The 18210-nt window shown below is 49.9% G+C and overlaps 1 protein-coding gene across 4 annotated transcripts in view; it reads left to right on the top strand.

Moving 5' to 3' along the window:
* The window catches only part of Abcc3 (ATP-binding cassette, sub-family C (CFTR/MRP), member 3), a 43802-nt gene extending 26232 nt beyond the window's left edge, over positions 1-17570 (top strand). For all 4 annotated transcript variants that reach the window (XM_013037936.1, XM_013037937.1, XM_013037935.1 and 1 more), the window contains 14 exons: positions 295-462; positions 701-878; positions 2367-2469; positions 2603-2744; positions 2843-3050; positions 3482-3792; positions 5254-5453; positions 5576-5702; positions 7645-7746; positions 10254-10400; positions 10565-10723; positions 12023-12189; positions 13817-14011; positions 17060-17570. In XM_013037936.1, the coding sequence (XP_012893390.1) occupies positions 295-462; positions 701-878; positions 2367-2469; positions 2603-2744; positions 2843-3050; positions 3482-3792; positions 5254-5453; positions 5576-5702; positions 7645-7746; positions 10254-10400; positions 10565-10723; positions 12023-12189; positions 13817-14011; positions 17060-17168 (2316 nt within the window). In that variant the 3' untranslated portion in view covers positions 17169-17570. The remainder of the gene's footprint in view (positions 1-294; positions 463-700; positions 879-2366; positions 2470-2602; positions 2745-2842; positions 3051-3481; positions 3793-5253; positions 5454-5575; positions 5703-7644; positions 7747-10253; positions 10401-10564; positions 10724-12022; positions 12190-13816; positions 14012-17059) is intronic.
* The last annotated feature ends 640 nt before the right edge of the window (positions 17571-18210 follow it).

Below are 18210 nucleotides of genomic sequence, written 5' to 3'. Positions count from 1 at the left end.
GAAGCCTCCAGGCTTCATACCTGCAATCTTAGCTACTTTGAAAGCTGGGATTGTTTGGGATCAAGGTTCAAGACTAGCCAGGGCAAGAAAGTTCAGAAAAAGCTCAGGAAAGTTCAGCTCAAAGGTCGAAGAACTGGATATGGTAGTTCACGTCTGTTATTGAGCCACTAGGAAGCCTAACATAGGCAGATGTTTCCAGGCACATGCCCAGGCAGGGAGTGAGAACCTGTCTCCAAAACAGGAATCTGATCCCTTCCACCCAGTACCCACTTCCCTAATGCTTCCTCCTTCCAGGGTATTAACTTGTCTGGAGGCCAGCGGCAGAGGATCAGTCTGGCCCGAGCTGTTTATAGTGACGCTGATGTTTTTCTCCTGGATGACCCACTGTCAGCTGTGGACTCTCATGTGGCCAAACATATCTTTGATCAAGTGATTGGGCCACAGGGTGTGCTGGCAGGCAAGGTGAGGCCATGAGAGGCTGAGGAGGTTGGGTGAGCCCAGGAGGTATAGAGGCCTGAGAAGCATGAGTAGGGGTTAGGTCCAGGGGACACCCACGGGGAGCACCATACCCCCGAGGTCTTGAGCAGGATGTGCATGGTGTAAGTGTTCCTGGCACAGTGCCTCATGCTCACTCCTCACGGTGTCTATTTGGGTGTGTGCCAGGGTTGGTGGGTCTGAGAACCCGGTGCCTTCTCTGCAGACTCGGGTGCTGGTAACGCATGGCATCAGCTTTCTGCCCCAGACAGACGCCATCATAGTACTAGCTGACGGAAAGGTGTCTGAGATGGGACACTACTCAGCCCTACTACAGCATGATGGTTCCTTTGCCAACTTCCTCCACAACTATGTGCCAGATGAGGATCAGAAGTCCCTGGAAGGTAGCAACATTGGGACCCACCACCCCTGGTCCTCCCAATTCCCATACCCTCCCAACTTCAGCCCCCAGAGTATCAGTCATAGTCTTCCCATCTGTGCACTTTTGCACAGATACTCTGGATTCAGGCCCAGAGTATGTGGCAAAGGTGTTTTCTAGGGGAATTCTTTAGCAAGTGTACAAGTACTTGGCCAAATCATTTACCTACCAACCAAGACTTATTGAACAATGACTATGTCCGGGCATGGTGTCGGATACTGAGAGGTACCAGCAAGCCAACCAAAGTCTCAGGCATCCCAGACTGCCCTGCTTCCCAACTTGTTGCACAGTCTGACCTCCAAAACTCCACAATCTGGTTTGACTCCCAGGACTTTCCTGCCTCTTCTTCCTTCTTCTTCCTCCTCCTCTTCCTTCTCCTCCTCCTCTTCTTTGTTGTGCTGGTACCGGAGCTTGAACTCAGGATCTTGAGCTCTTGCTTAGCTGTTTTTGTTCAAGGCAGCACTCCACCACTTGAGCCACAGCTCCACTTCTGGCTTTTTGCTGGTTAATTGGAGATACGAGTCTTGAGGCTTTTGCTGCCCAGAGTGGCTTCAAAGAGCAATCCTCAGATTTCAATCTCTTGAGTAGCTAGGATTACAGGCTTGATCCAATAACAGACAGATGACCCAGCACCCCTATTTCTGTATGTGCAGCCATCTGCCTTAAACATCGGTCAAGTGCAGTCTATGCTCCTTGCTAAACTGACACATTTTTCCCTCTATCCTCAGAGCGATGCCATAAGTGACCCATTTTTCATGCCTGTCTAAAGTCTTTATAAGGTTTTCTTTTCTCTTTCTCTCTCTCTCCTCTCTCTTTCTCTCTTTCTTTTGTGCCAGTCATGGGGCTTGAACTCAGACCAGGTGCTGTCCCTGAGCTTTATTGCTCAAGGCTAGTGCTGTACCACTTGAGCCACAGTTCTACTGCTGGATTTTTTGCAGAAGTGGTGCTTAATTGGAGATGAGAGTCTCATGAGCTTCTCTACCCAGGCTGGCTCCAAACCTTAATCCTCAGATCTCAGCCTCCTGGGTAGTTAGGATTACAGGTGTGAGCCACCGGCACTTAGCGTCTTTCCTTGATATTTTCCAGAGGTTTTGTTTTGTATTGTTTGGATTGATTTTTTTTTTGTAGTGCTGGGATTGATCTCAGGGGCCTTGAGTTTGATCAAGGCCACCCTTCTACAATTTGAGCTGCACTTCTAGCCCTTCCAACATACCTGAGGTCATGCATCCAGAAGACAGGATCTGGGCTCAGTCAGAGCCCAAGTTCCCAGATTCTCTTAGTCTTGGAAGGAAGTTCTTCATGTCATCTAACCCATATCTTTCCAGTTGTCCTTTGAAATCCTGTCATTCTGTCTAATGCTTCCTCACTGAAGTGGAGGTTGGGGGACGCGAGGGCTGAAGCGGAAGCAGCCAGCTTCTGTGCCTTTCCTCACCCCATGCCATCCCTGATGCAGCCTTGGAAGGAGCAGATGGGATGCTGCTGATGGACGACACATTCAGCACCAGCACAGTCATGACAGATAACAGTGTATATGATATCCAGAGGCAATTAATGAGGTGAGCTCCCAAGGGCTCCCAAGGCCCAGCAGGTAGGGTGCAGGTGGACATGCTCCCTGACACTCCTATCCTGGGCCTCTGACCTGGAGCTGTCAGAGGCCTCCTGCCTGGCTCTGATCAACTGCTTCCACAGACAGACGAGTGCCTTGTCTTCAGAAGGGGAAGGTCAGGGCCGGCCTGCACTCAGGAGACACTTGAGTCAATCAGAGGAGGTGGCAAAAGTGACAAAAGAAACGGGGGTGCTAATCCAGGAGGAGAAGGCAGAGACTGGCACTGTGAGTAGGGTGGACAGGGCTGGAGCTGACGGTGGGATCCCAGCAGCATAGGGCTCCTGATGTCCTCTGGCTCCAACTGTCGTGGTCTTTCATTACAGGTGAAGCTGAATGTATTCTTGGATTATGCCAAGGCTGTGGGGCTCTGGACCACTGTGGCTATCTGTCTCCTGTATGCAGGCCAAAGTGCAGCTTCCATTGGGGCCAACATATGGCTTAGCAACTGGGCCAATGAGGCTACAATGGACGAGAAACAGAATAATACCTCCCAGCGGCTTGGAGTCTATGCTGCCTTGGGAATTCTGCAAGGTGAACCCATGGAGGTGCCTGGAAAGGGATCCCTTTTCCTCTGTTTCTCAGGTTCCCTTAAACCCCACCTCTACATCAGAGCCTCCTTAACCCACAGGGCCATTCCGTGTCTCAGAATCTGCTCTCAGCCAGGCGCTAGTGGCTCACAAGGATAATCCTTGCTGCTCAGGAGGCTGAGATCTAAGCATTGCAGTTTGAAGTCAGCTGGGGCAGGAAAGACTCCTATCTCCAACCAAAAAGCTGGAAGTGGAGGTGTGGCTCAAGTGGTAAAGCAGCAGGGCTGAGTGAAAAAACAAAAGGACAGTGTCCAAGCCCTGAGTTTAAGCCCTAGTACTGTGCGCCCACACACATACACACACATACACTCACGACTCTTCTCCTTAACCCCCCCTCCCACCAGGTAACAAGCTGCCTTGTGTCTCCCCCAACAGGAGTCCTGGTGATGCTGTCTGCCTTCACGATGGTGGTGGGTAGTATCCAGGCTGCACGTCTGCTGCACGAGACGTTGCTGCACAACAAGATGCGCTCACCACAGTCCTTCTTTGATACAACACCATCAGGCCGGATCCTCAATCGCTTCTCTAAGGACATCCATGTCATTGATGAGGCTCTGGCCCCCACCATCCTCATGCTACTCAATTCCTTCTACAGTTCCATCTCCACCCTTGTGGTCATCATAGCCAGCACACCATTGTTCTCTGTGGTCATCCTGCCTCTAGTTGTATTTTATATCTTTGTGCAGGTACTCTAGTGGGTGGGCATGCACCTAGATGGGCGGGGCCGAGGTGTGGGCAAGGTTGTATGGGCGTGGCTATGTGTCATGGGTGGGGCTGAGGTGGGTGTGGTTATGAGTAGGTAGGGCTGAAGAGGACAGGGCTCTAACATGGAGGGTGTACCATCCAGCCAGACTTTTATGTGGACTCAGCACTCCTGGGAGCTATGTTACAGCTCAGCTGCCTTAGGAATAGTACAGCCCTTCCTGGAAACAAATTTAACTTACCTGTAAATTAGATTCTTAGAACCTGCCTCATAGTGTTGATATGAGAATAAAATGTGTAACTCATAGCTCTGGTGGTTCACGCCTGTAATCCTAACCTCTCAGGAGACTGAGATCTGGAAATCATGGTAAAAAGCCAGCCCAGACAGAAAATTCCATGAGTCATAGCCAGAAGTGGGCTATGACTCAAGTAATAGAGCACCAGCTTTGAGCAAAAAAGCTGAGGGACAACATCCAGGCTCTGAATTCAAACCCCAGTACCAACACACACACACATATACACACAACTCAAGCTATGACTGGCTCTGAGGTCTTTTCCTGATGTCTGGTTTTTAGTGAAACACTGACAATTTAGGACCCTTAGTCCTTTTCTTCTTCTATACCTGTGTAAGCATATGTGTTGTATGTTTCAGCACACAGGCATGGCTAACCAGAGACTTGCTCCTCAGAGAAGAAGTCAGTTGATGATAGAAGCCTACCATGTAACTAGAAGCCCAACCACTGGGTGTGGAGGCCATGACTGGGGTTATGCTCCATGCTGGCCAGGGAAGCCTCCTGTCTGTGCCTCCTAAGCAGCCCTGCCCATGTTGAGGCTGGAAAATGCGGCAGAGCCACACTTTTTTTTTGGGGGGGGTCCGGTCATGGGGCCTGAACTCTGGGCCTGGGCGCTGTCCCTCAGCTCTTCAGCTCAAGGCTAGCGCTCTACCACTTGAGCCACACCGCCACTTCTGGCTTTTTTTCTTTTTGCTTATGTGGTGCTGGGGAATCGAACCCAGGGCCTCAGACATGCAAGGCAAGCGCTCTACCACTGAGCCACCTTCCCGGCCCCAGGGCCACACTTTTGAGGGAGCTAAGAGGGAGCAGCTTCAAATCATTTGGAGTGTAAGCACCTTGCTAGGACTACTAGGTAGACCCAGACATCTCACTGGAGACCAGACAAGAGCAATGTTAAGATCCAGGCCTAAATGGGAGTGGAACAGGAGCGAAGAGGGAATCATGGAAGGCTTCGTGGAAGAAGTAGCCTGGCCCAGTGAGCAAAGGGAAAGGATACAATGTACATCAAGAGCTTAAGTCTCTAAAGGGAGGTAGGGGAAGGCAGCAAGGTGCCATGGGGACAGTGGAAGACCCATGGGAACAAAGGACAGGTATGACTGGGCTGGGGGTTCCATGGCTCTGACGCTGAGTCCCTTCCCCATCCCCTGTCAGCGTTTCTATGTGGCCACATCCCGGCAACTGAAGCGGCTGGAATCAGTCAGCCGCTCACCCATCTACTCCCACTTTTCGGAGACGGTGACTGGGTCCAGTGTCATCAGAGCCTACCATCGCAGCCAGGACTTCAAGGCCCTCAGTGATAGCAAGGTGGACAGCAACCAGAAGAGCTGTTACCCCTACATCGCCTCCAACAGGTGAGACGTCTTCTTCCACTTTTCCCCCAGGAGCAGAGAGCCCTTTAATTTTCTGAGTCCTGGCCCTTCCAACTCCTGCCCCCCTCCTCCTCTGTGTTTGGTGTCTCCCCCTCCCCTTGCAGGTGGCTGGGCATCCATGTGGAGTTTGTGGGGAACTGTGTGGTGCTCTTTGCCGCGCTGTTTGCAGTGATTGGGAGAAGCAGCCTGAACCCAGGGCTGGTGGGCCTGTCTGTGTCCTATGCCCTAGAGGTATGGAGGACCTTCCCACCCTCTCTTCTTCCCAGGCTTTCTGGGATTGGAACCACAAGCAAGTGTCATATGGATCTCCTAAATGCCCTTTCTACCCAATATGGAGATGAACCACCAGTTTTGCTCTCTGTCAGGCATGGAGAGACTCATCAGCTGGGAAATGACAAGCATGCTGTGGTGGGTGGTACAGAATGTGATTAGAGCCCAGAGAAAACCAGGCCTGTAATTCTAGTTACTCAGTAGACTAAGATCTAAAGATTGAGATTTGAAACTAGCCCCTGCAGGGAAGTCTGTGAGATTCTGATCTCCAATTAATTACCAAAAAGCCAAAAATGGAGCTGCAGCTAAAGTGGTTAAGTGCCAACCTTGAGCAAAAAATGCTAAGGGAGCCAAGCGCTAGTGGCTCATGCCTGTAATCCTGGCTACACAAGAGACTGAGATCTGAGGATCATGGTTCAAAGCCAGCCCAGACAGGAAAACCTGTGAGATTGTTATCTCTAACCACCAGAAAACTGGAAGTGACACTGTGGCTCCAAGTGGTAGAGTACCAGCCTTGAGCAGAAGAGCACAGAGACAGTGCCCAGGCCCCTAGCTCAAGCCCCAGTACCAGCACACATACACACACAATCTCACAGTTTCCCTGCTCTGTGGGGTGGGTGGGGGTGAGATGATCTTTTTTTTTTCTTTTTTTGGTACTGAGACTTGAACTTAGGGCCTGGGCACTGTCCCTGAGTTTTTTCTTGCTCAAGATTATTGCTCTACCACTTGAGGCATAGCTCTACCACTTGGGCAGTTAATTGGAGATAAGAGTCTCACAGACTTTCCTGTCTGGCTGGCTTTGAACTGCAATTATCAGATGCCTCCTGAGTAGCTAGGATTACAGGTGTGAGCCTGGAGAAAGGATCTTGATGCTGAGCCCCAAAGGCCAAACAGAACTTGGTCATGTTTGGTTGGACCTAATGTAGGTGAACCTGACAGAGATCTGAGCTAAGGCAAATTTGGGCTAGACTGCACTTCAGGTTCACATGCCTGCAGAGAAAGCTAAATGAGTTCTGTATCCTTGAGATTTAACCATATACCTGGAGGTGGGGGGAATATGGAAATGGGGGAGGGAAAATTCCAGAAACTTCCATAAAAGCAAGACTTGAATTCTTCATGCCTTGTGTAGTATGCTAAATCCATGCAAATGAAGTGTGGGCATTGTATATAGTATTATAAGTAACTTAGAGATGATTTAAAGCATTCAGGAGAATGTGAGCAGGTTTTATGCAAATACTATATAATTTCATCTACATTCTGTAGATTGGAGTATCTGTGAGGGTGGGGCATGTTTACACAGATCAGGTGACTGGAAGCTGGACTAGAGGTCAGGCAGTTCACCTTGATTCCAGCCTGAATTGACATGGAGGGATAGAACTGTAATTATAAAGCAGATGATCAGCATTGGTACCTTAGATGGTTCAGATCTTGAATGCATAGGTACACAAAAGGCCAGTCCACCAGGACAGGCCAGCCTTTCTTCTCAAATATTAACAGGGCTTGTGCATCACCTGGGGAGCTTATTAAAATAAACATTCACATTCACTGGGTGCAGGAGAGAGCTCCTGGTTCTATCAGGACTTCTTAGTAGGCAAAGTGTGGCCCCTGGCCTGGCCGCAGTGCCATCTTCTGGGAGCTTGTTAGGAATGAAAACTCTCTGGTCCCACTTCAGACTCACGAGCTGCATTTTAACAAGATGGCTCTGGGTAAGTCTTATACTGGAGAAACACTAAGTGAGACAGTCCTTGGTTAAGTCACATTGCTATTGCCTGAGACACAGCCCTGCTTAGAGCTCCAAGTAGTATATACCTGTAAAAAGGATTCCAGGATCAAGGACAGGACTCTTCCCAAAGCCACTGCAGGTAGGATGAGTGCCCTCTCATAATCCAGTCCTTTGGGCCAGGTAACAACCGTGCTGAACTGGATGATCCGAATGATATCAGACCTGGAATCAAATATTGTGGCGGTGGAGAGAGTCAAGGACTATTCTAGGACAGAGACTGAGGTGAGTCCAGAGATGACCCTGGGTGAGGACAAAAGGAATAATCTGGACTGACTGAGAAAGGATGGTTGGTAGTCTGTTTTCCCTGCACATCAAGCCAGCTGTTTAGGTATCTCTCCATCCATCTATCCACCAGTCTGTTCATCCATCCAACCTTAGGGTATCAGCAAGAGGTCAGTGCTAGAAGGGCTCAGAGTTGACCAAGACAGGGGATCCATTAGTTTCCCATCCAGTGGAAAGGTAAGACACATGATTCTTTAGGAGATGACAAACACTCTGGACTGGAATACCCAGTGAAGGCAGATTTTGGATTGCTGAGGCAATCAGAGGGTGAGCTGAGGCATGAAGCATATGTAGGTTTTGACAGACTAGGTCAGATGAGCAGGGCTGTTAAGATGGCAGACATTCTAGCCAGGAACTAGGGATCAGAGGAGCAGAAGTTGGGCATCAGAACCTTTATTAGGGGCTAAGGAATTGTCTCTACTGGGATATTCAAGCTTTTCTTGCCATCCCCTGCCATGCACACACCTTAGACCTCTTCACACTTGACAACCACACCATCTCTGCAATTAGTGTCAATCACTCACAGCACTCACTTTTTAAAAAATGCCAGGGCTGGGAATGTGGCTTCCTGGTAAAGCTCTTGCCTAGCATGCATGAAGCCCTAGGTTTGATTCCTCAGTACCACATAAACAGAAAAAGCAGGAAATGTTTCTGTGGCTTAAGCAGTAGAGTGATACCCTTGAGCAAAAAAAGCTCAGGGACAGTGCCCAGACCCAGAGTTCAGGCCCCACGACTGACCAAAAAAGAAGAAGAAGAAGAAGAATCTAGTGGAGCCGGGTGCCCGTGGCTTACGACTGTAATCCTAGCTACTCAGGAGACCTGAGGAGCTCAGTTCAAAGCCAGCCTGGGCAGAAAGTCTATGAGACACTTATCTCTAATTAACCTGCCAGAAAACCAGAAGTGGCACTGTGGCTCAAGCGGTAGCATGCTCACCTTGAGCTGAAGAGCTGAGGGACAGCGCCTAGGCCCAGAGTTCAAGCCCAACAACTGACAAAACACACACACACACACACACACACACACACACACATGAATACTTTCAACTCTCAACTCTCACCTCTCCTCTCCCTCTCCCTCTGCTTCTCCCTTCCTCCTTTGACCTTCTTTTTCCCCCTTCTCTTTCTCATAATCACCTATAAAAAACCCTCCCTGCCTGTACCCATCTGTCCACCTTCTTCATACTGGCACTGAGCAGCTAAACATTGCTGGAGGAAAAAAAAAAATCACTGATTGGATTTCAAGTTTATTCCCACATCTTGCTCTGCTTCCCAAGAAGCACATGTTCCCATGTTCAGAAAGACCTCTTTGGAACATTGTCCTCAAATCACATTTCCCTGTGCTCAGCTGTTGACCTGCCTGCCACTTCCTTCCATGAGAAACTAGGTTAGAAGAATTGAACTGCCTTCATCACCCCCTTCCTTTCCCTGAGCAGGTGGTTTCCCTCCTCGCTTCAAAACCGAGGCCCTCTGGCTCCTCTCAAGGCCTCAGAGATATGACTTCCTCCATCCCTTCTCTGTCTCTTCTGGTGTCTGTCTTGGAGGAGGATTCCCATCCGTGTGCAAAAATGTTCTGTCTGATCTTCCATTCTTGACACACAAGCAAACCTTCCTTGTTCCCTGCATCCTGATGTCCCAGTTCTGAGCGATCCTTTGTCATTATGCTCCTTTTAAACTGGCCTACGCAGGCCATCTCCATTTCCTGGTTACCTGCTTTTGGCTCCTCCCACAACCTGCTTTCGACTAACCCCAATCACTTGTGACATGCTGGGATCCAATCTAGACAATGTTTTTCTGGGTAAGCCCTAGTGGCTCACACCTGTGATCCTAGCTACTCAGGAGGCTAAGATCTGAGGCTTATGCCTGGAAACCAGCCTGGGCAGAAAAGTCTATAAGACTGTTATCTCCAATTAACCAGCAAAAAGCCAAAAGTGGATCTGTGGCTCAGGTAGCAGAGTTTCCAGCCTTGAGGGAAAAAGCCAAGCAAGAGTGCGCGTGCAGGGACACACACACACACACACACACACACACACACACACACACACACACAAGCTCAGTGTGGTGGCACTTATCTACAATCCCAGCTACTTGAGAGGCAGAAGTAGGAAGACTGCTGTGTAAGGCCAGCTGGAGAAAAGCTGGCACAACATTCTAATTAGAGGGAGGGAAAAAACAAAAGCAACTAAAAGCAAAAGGACTGTATAGTAGGGTGTATGTAGTTCAGTGGCAAAGCACTTGCTTAGCATGTTCGACCTTCTGTGTTCCATCCAAGAAAAAGAACAAAAAAAGATCAGAGGGATAAAGGATTTGTTGAGCCATGAGTGCCAGGACTTTCCCCAGGGACCCCAGTGGGTGAGGATTGAGGAAAGGAGGCTTGGGAGAGAAGGTGCTGGAAAGTAAGAGAGGGTCCTGGCTGGTAGCCACCTTGCTTAGAATCTGTCTTCCCACCAGGCCCCATGGGTGATAGAGGGCAGCCGCCCTCCCAAAGACTGGCCCTTGAAAGGAGAAGTGAAGTTCCAGAACTATTCCGTGAGGTACCGACCGGGCCTGGATTTGGTGCTGAGGAATTTGACATTGCATGTGCGAGGTGGCGAGAAGGTACTTGTGCCTGAGGACACAGTCATGATGCTCATGGGCAAGGCAGGTCTCTGCATGCTGAGCAAGTGTTCTGTCCAGACCTCTGCTTGGCTGCTAGGGGAAACCTGGAAATGCTCCTGTATACACCTAGCTTCTCCTCATAACCCCTTCCCCAATCCTGGCAGGTGGGCATCGTGGGTCGCACCGGGGCTGGCAAATCTTCCATGACCCTCAGCCTCTTCCGAATCCTGGAGGCAGCTGAGGGTGAAATCCTCATCGATGGCCTCAATGTGGCCAATATTGGCCTCCATGACCTGCGTTCACAGCTCACCATCATCCCCCAGGTAGGAGCCTGCCACGACCTGACTGCACTGGCCAGTAACCTTAGGGCACAAGCCCCTCCCCTATTCTGTTAGCTTGAGAACTGAGAGTGGCCTTGGATATCGGTGGGGAGGCAGAAACATTACAGAAGGACCAGAACCATCCAGTCAGGGATCTGGAAGGGCCAGACATGCCCTGGTCCAGCTGAGACCTTTGGATGTCCTGGGATAGCAAAAGGGAAGGACCGTAAGACCCCTGCAGGCACCCTATCCTTGAAACGCCCTATTCTGGTCTGTTTGCTCAGCCTGGAATTGTAATTCCATGGCACTTTTGCTGGTTCCTCCAGGTATTTTTTTTTTTTCTGTCAACTGGACGCTTCCAAGCAGATTAGTGGCTCTGGTTGCTGCATAAGCAGAGGGCTTTCGTGACTGTCCAGGCTGAGGTTTATCACTCCCCCGCAGGCAATTTTCTATCTCTTCTTGGAGGGCTGGGGACAGAGTGTGAATATTACCACCTGAATCGTTCTCTCTTTCTCTGCACCTGTGTCCCACGGCTGTTAATGGAGCCTGAGCTGCTTCCCTCTAAGGCCTTCTTTGTGTGTGTGTGTGTGTGTGTGTGTGCCAGTCCTGGGTCTTGAACTCAGGGCATGGGTGCTGTCCCTGAGCTTCTTTTGCTCAAGGCTAGTCCTCTACCCCGTTAGCCATAGCACCACTTCTGGCTTTTTTTGTGTGTGTGTGTCATGGGGCCTGAACTCTGGGCCTGGATGCTGTCCCTCCGCTCTTTAGCTCAAGGCTAGCACTCTACCACTTGAGCCACAGTGCCACTTCCAGCTTTTTTCTGCTTACATGGTGCTGAGGAATCGAACCCAGAGCTTCATGCATACAAGGCAAGCACTCTACCACTGAGCCACCTTCCCAGCCCCACTTCTGGCTTTTTCCAAGTAATTTATAGTAGATAAGAGTCTCATGAGTCAGGTGCCTGTTGCTCATGCCTGTAATCCTAGCTACTCAGGGCTGAGAGCTGAGGATCACAGTTCAAAGCCAGCCCCAGCAGGAAAGTCTGTAAGACTCTTATCTCCAATAAACGACTTAGAAAACTGGAAGTGGCGCTGTGGCTCAAGTGGTAGAGAGCTAGCCTTGAGCTGAAGAGCCAATGGAGGCCCAGAGTTCAAGCCCCATGACTGGGGGAAAAAAAAAGTCTCACAGACTTTCCTGGCCCTGCTGGCTTTGAACTTCGATCCTCAGGTCTCAGCCTCCTAAGAAGGTAGGATTACAGGTGTGAGCCACCAGTGCCCCGCTCCTGAGGACTTCTTTTATCATCAGGACCCCATTCTGTTCTCGGGGACCCTGCGCATGAATCTGGACCCCTTCAACCATTACTCAGAGGAGGACATTTGGAAGGCCTTGGAGCTGTCTCACCTACATACATTTGTGAGAACCCAGCCAGCAGGCCTGGACTTCCAGTGCTCAGAGGGTGGAGAGAATCTCAGGTAGGAGGGAAGTGGAAAGGTGAGAAGCACAAGCCCACGCTGGGGAAATCTGGGGGTGCTGAAGTCTGGCATCAAAGGAGAGCCGTTTTTCTGTTTTCTTTCTTTGGCATGCTAAGCAAATGCGCTACCAACCAGCCCTTGACAATTTCTATATTCAGTTCATTCAGTTCATATTCTCTGTCCTTAGACCTCAACATTTGACACAGCAAGCTTTACATTTGCAGTGTTGACACTATTCGAAGGACTTCTGCCACTACTATCTTGTTTAATCTTGTCAATACTGGGACTTGAACTCAAGACCACACACTCCCCATTGGCTTATTTGCTCAGGGCTGGTGCTCTACCCATTGAACCACGTTTCCACTTCTGGGGATTTTTTTGCTGGCTAGCTGGAGATCAGAGTTTCTCTGATTTGTCTATGTGTACCAGCTTTGAACATTGATCCTCAGATCTCAGCCTCCAGAATAGCTAGCACCTGGTTTGTTTAATCTCTACTGGAGTCCGGTGGGTTGAAATAAGTCTCCATGGTATGAAATCATTTGTCCATGTAGCTGCTCACCTAATCAGGAGGGAAGTAGGGAGTTTGGAAGCGAGAGGCCTTGTCCCGAACCTTCCCTCCTTTCCCTCAAATAGACAGGGATGGAACTGCCTGCTACCCCAGGCAGTCCTTTAAGTCTGAATATGCACTTTAACTGCCTTTCACTTGCATAATCATGTTGGGGGTGGCTGACAGACAGTACGGGCTTTCTACCTCTGACCTCCTGTCCTGCTTGTCCAACACTCCCACACCCCAGCAATCTCCCCCCACCCCCAGCACAGGAGAACCAAATCAACTCTTTTCCCTCCTCTCTTACTAAGCCTGTGGCCACTTTATTCATAACCTTTATTCTGTGCCAGTCCACCATAAATCAACCCTAAGTTCTATCTGGACACTCATTCTGCTGCCAGAACCTTCATTAGTTGCGGGAATGGGCCAGGGAAGGAGGCTGGCCTTCACTTCTGGCTGTGACTCACTGGCTGGGAAGGGGTGAAGTATTTGTCCTTGGGTGTGGGGGTGCTGTGGCCTCTGTGGTTGGGAACACAGCCTTGCTTTGTCTACTGGAATTTGGCTTCTAAGGCAGGAGGTTGAAAGTTTGCATCTGCCCCTTCTGGTCCCCAGTGAACAAACATGGGGAGTCCCCCGGTCTTCCACTAACCCTCTCTTTCTCCCACAAATAGAGCCCTAGTCTGTAATACCACAGACTAGGCACTGACTGTCTGAATGGTATCATCATAGGCTGCACATGTTCTTACTAAGGTGTTAATGACTAAAGTGAAGCAGACATACCATGGCAATAGTACAGTAGTGAGGATGTGGAAGAATGCACAGAAAGAGGAGGCCTAGACGGCCAAATAGATTAGAATGTTCACAGTGATGTTTACCAGTGACCCTACCTGCTCTCAACACCCTCATTAGCAGTGGGGTATCCTGTTGCAAGAGGGCTGGGCTGTGGCAGACATGGGAGAGGCAGATAGTACACCATTCCTAGGCTGTTGAGGAGCAGGGACAGAAGCAAGTCTGGGAGCAAGGCCTGGAAAGTAGGGGGGGGAGGGTCCCAGCTGGAATGCTTACCTTCCTGCTCCCTAGTGTTGGCCAGAGGCAACTTGTGTGCTTGGCCCGAGCCTTACTCCGCAAGAGCCGAATCCTGGTTTTGGATGAGGCCACTGCTGCCATTGATCTGGAGACCGATGACCTCATCCAGGCAACCATCCGCACCCAGTTTGAAAACTGCACTGTGCTGACCATCGCCCACCGGCTTAACACAATCATGGACTACACCAGGTGGGACGAGGGGACCTGATTTTGTGGGGGAGAGGGTTGCAGGGCAGATTAGGGTATCTGGGGATGGGAGAAATCCTGGGATTGGCTATCAGGGCCAGGGAACCATTTTGTCATTCCACATGCTGAATAAGGCCTTCAAAATCACTTAGTACAGGATGAAACAGACTCATTCTCATTGGCTGCCTGAAGCCCGTCTACCTATATTGATATTTTTGTATGACCCTTGAATTATGTTATAAATATCCAAAAATGGCACGTGGCAAAAAAAAAACAAATAACAATAAGTTCCCCCCTAGGAGAAGGATTTCCCAAGATGTGGACAAGAAGCCAGGCACTGGTGGTTCACTCCTGTAATCCTAGTTACTGAGAAAGCTGAGATCTGGAGAATTGCAATTCAAAGCTAGCCCATACAGAAGAGTCCATGAGATCTTCATGGGACTCTTACCTCCAATTAACTGCCAAGAAAGGCTGGAAGTGCAGCTGTGGCTCAAGTGGTAGGTGTACTAGCCTTGAACAAAAAGCAAAACAAAAAAACCCAGGGACAGCACCCAGACCCTGAGTTCAAGTCCTGGCACCCAAAAAAGAAAGAAGAAAAAAAGAAAGAAAGAGAGAAAGAGAAAGAAAGAAAGAGGGAGAGAGAAAGAAAGAAAGAAAAGAAAGAAAGAAGAAGAGGGGGAAGGGAGGGAGGGAGGGAAGAAGGAAAAAAGAGAAGGAAAGAGGGAGGGAGGAAGAAGGAAGGAAAGAAAGAGAAGAAAAGGAAGGAAGGAAGGAAGGAAGGAAGGAAGGAAGGCAGGCAGAATAGAGCAGCGTTACCTGGGCTAGGCACAGAGGTAAGGGCACAGTGACATATTCTAAGACCCAGGGGACACTTTAAAGTTACCAACATGTAGGAACAGGGTATCTGGAGGGGTCTCCAAGCATAGGGAATTGTGCATAGACTACTTCTATCCTGCCTCCTGCTATTGGCGGGGAGAGGGGAGAAAGTCCCTCATGCCCACCCCTCTTAACCCATTGACGGAGTGCCTGTCACTTTGTTCCCACCTCACTAACACAGTGTGATGGGTAATCACACTGGGTCACTGGTGAGATAGCAGCTCTGGAGGTGCATGAGCCCCTGATAGCATCGTAAGAACCCCCCTTCCTGTAGTGGTGGGAGCCCTGTTTCTCAGCCAGAGGACCCAGTCTCTGGCTGCTGTAAAACGTTGGGTGGTTTGCAAAGGCTGTGCTGAGCCTATTTCAAATGAAAATGATGTCTCTCAGGACTACTGCAAGGTGTCGATGAAATATGATGTTTAACCTCCATATGAAATACCATGTGGGGAAAGGTTGGTTTGCTTCCCAGCCCCTGCAGGTCCACTGATTGTAACCTCATCACTAGTTCCTGGTAAGGTTGAGAAAAGGGCCCTCCATGGGGAAGCCATTCGTGAATGGAACCTTTATGATCTCGACATATTTGTGCTAGATGCCAAAGGGCAGAGGCCAAGGGGAGGAGCTAGGTGACTCGGAAGCCTCCTGTAAGACTGGTGTTGGCCTGGCAGGCTGGGCTCCCTAGAGACTTGAGGTGTGGACGCGCTGAGGGGAGGAGGAGGCTGGAGGCGGGAACAAGGCCACATGGATGTGGAAGGAGTATAGCGCAAATGTATCATCAGGCTTGCAGGTGCTCAGTAAACACATGAAGGGCAGCGTGGAAGTGGAAAGGGACCATGATTAGGGGGTAAGGCAGACTCTCTCTTGGAAGTGTTCCCTCCAGCAGGATCTGGGGTGCCCAGGTGGAATGTCTGATGTTACCCTCTTTCTGAACTGTCCCTACCAAAGCCCTGCAGGAAGAGAAAGGAGGGTGGACAGGGTTTGGGAGAGGAATAGGACTGGACTGAAAGGATCCATCCTAGCCCTAAGCAAAAGAAAAAAAAAGGGTTGTTAGCAGCCCTAGCCTCACCTTGGGGATTAGAAGGTCATTCATTCTAGTAGTGCAGGCAGAAATCAATTGGTCAGGCTACAGAACCTGTAATCAGCCCACAGGAAGGAAGCAGGGAGGAAGGCTATCCACCACGGGGCTGCTCAGGCCCTAAGGGAGAAGCAGTACCAGCCAGGTGGCAGAGGATGAACAAGGGGTGGGAATGGAAAAATGAGGATTTGGGGGTAGAAGGGCTGAGACACATGGCGCTAGGCTGGGTGGGGGAAGGTGGGGGGCAGAGGTGGAGAGAAGCAAAGGCTGCACTTTGAGGATCATGGGAACTCACTTGGTTCTTAACTGAAGAACCTGTCTCATCTTCAGTACTAAAGATTGTGATTTTTGGAAGCGGGGGGGTAGTCTCCTGGCCCCAATTTGAGCAGCGGCTATGTCAGCCACAGAAACACTCCTTTTCTCTGTGTGGCTCTGAGAGCCTGGCAGGCAGGAAGTCATAAAGCAGCCCAGCCTTCCCACAGAGGATCACCTCTCCGTGCTTGGGGAGGTGGAGGGTTGTCCCTTCTAACCTCACCCAGGGTAAACTGCCTGTTGGCCTTGCACCAGGTTCAGGCCTGCTTAACTGTGGGGGCGTGGGTGGGTGAGGGGAATCCACCCAACAGCAGCAGCAGCAGCAGCCAGAGCTGTAGCCCGAGCCCTAGATTCCAGTGTCAGGCATCACTGCAGCTGTTTCCCGCCGGGTGCCTTTGTGAGCTGGCACAAAGCAGATGGATGTACACAGGGCCCAGCGCAGGCCCTGGCTCCCCGCGCTCAGCCTGCTGAAGCTCTGCGACCCCAGCAAGGGGAAGGGCTCATTAGGGAAGGTTTTCAGGGCCCACACTAGCAGAGATGAATAGGACCTTGTGTTTGATCCCTGAACCAGCTTCATTTGCCAGGAGAGTTAACAGAAAGGCAAAAATAACCAGCTTTGCAAGCTTGCACATATGGAGCGCCTGTGCTGGGTGGGTAGACTGAGGTGGGTGGGCTGGCATGGTACTGTGGGGCCTGAACAGCACCCAGAAGGGCAGGAGGATTGGACTCTGCAGCTGTGCAGATGAAGACTTGATCACTTCTTTTTCTTTTCTTTTCTTTTTTGGGTCCAGGATCCTTGTCCTAGACAAAGGTATAATCGCTGAGTTCGATTCTCCAACCAACCTCATTGCAGCTGGAGGCATCTTCTACGGGATGGCCAAAGATGCTGGACTTGCCTGAAATCTATTCCTGGGATTTCTTCCTGCTCTTTGCTGGAAAATGACATCACAAATCTATTGAATGGACTTGATAGCCATTGGGGGGCATTTGTGAGAGGGTTGTTCTGTTAAGTGCCTTACAGAACAGTCATGTGAATGCGTGAATGAGGCTGAAACAAGGCCTGAGAGGACACAGTTAGTTTGAAGTAGAGCCCCGTCTAGCCCTGGATCTCAATTCCCAATCTGGCATTAGTTTCACACTGCACTACACTTTTCATATTTTCTAACCTATTTTTTAAAATTTTTTTCACTTCAAACAGAAGACTGCCAGGTCAGATTGTCCTAGGAACCAACTATTATACTCTGGGTGCTGCCTGAATGCATTATAATAGAGACTGAATAAAGCTGTGTGGTCAACACTGTATACACTCGCTATTGCCTTTTCCTTCCTACCTTTTCTCAAAGTTTGGGGGTAGGACCTTTGGATGAATGGGGAAAGGCAATGGAGGAACTCATCCGTATCTACACAGCTTAGCTATCTGGTAACTTCAGACTCAAAACTTTGGGCTGGAAAACCTGTCTTCACAGCCAAAATCCACTGGGCCATTGCCAGTAGTTTCTGCTCTGCTGTTCAGATGCATGAAAAGGTCCTTAAATTTGACCCTTGGACTTGTGGGAAAGCTACTGAGAATAGCTCCATGTCATCCTCCAGCCTCTGAGTGGATTCTCCAGGAGCTAAGGGCACATGGAACTTTACTTCCTCACTCCTTTAGAAGTTGGCTGCAGGCAGGCTCCATACAAGTCTGGAGGCCCAGGGTTCTTTGCTCTCAATCCAGCAGAGGCCCATCCTTGCTCCCTAACCCCAGCAGGCCAACAACATAGGGGCTATCAATGAACTGTTTGAGCAAGCCAACAGGTTTATTTGATGTAGGTCAAAGTCCTCTTGGTACCAGGCTGATAGTCAGATTGGATCTCTGCTACCATCCTGGGTTTCCTGGCCTCCTGTCTCACCTTCATCTTAGGGTGATATGACTGTTTGCAGTGGTAGTTCTGTTCTTTCCCAC

This window comes from Dipodomys ordii, unplaced genomic scaffold, assembly GCF_000151885.1.
Source record: "Dipodomys ordii isolate 6190 unplaced genomic scaffold, Dord_2.0 Scaffold7, whole genome shotgun sequence".
Taxonomy (NCBI): domain Eukaryota; kingdom Metazoa; phylum Chordata; class Mammalia; order Rodentia; family Heteromyidae; genus Dipodomys; species Dipodomys ordii.
This window is presented reverse-complemented; position numbering and strand designations above follow the sequence as displayed.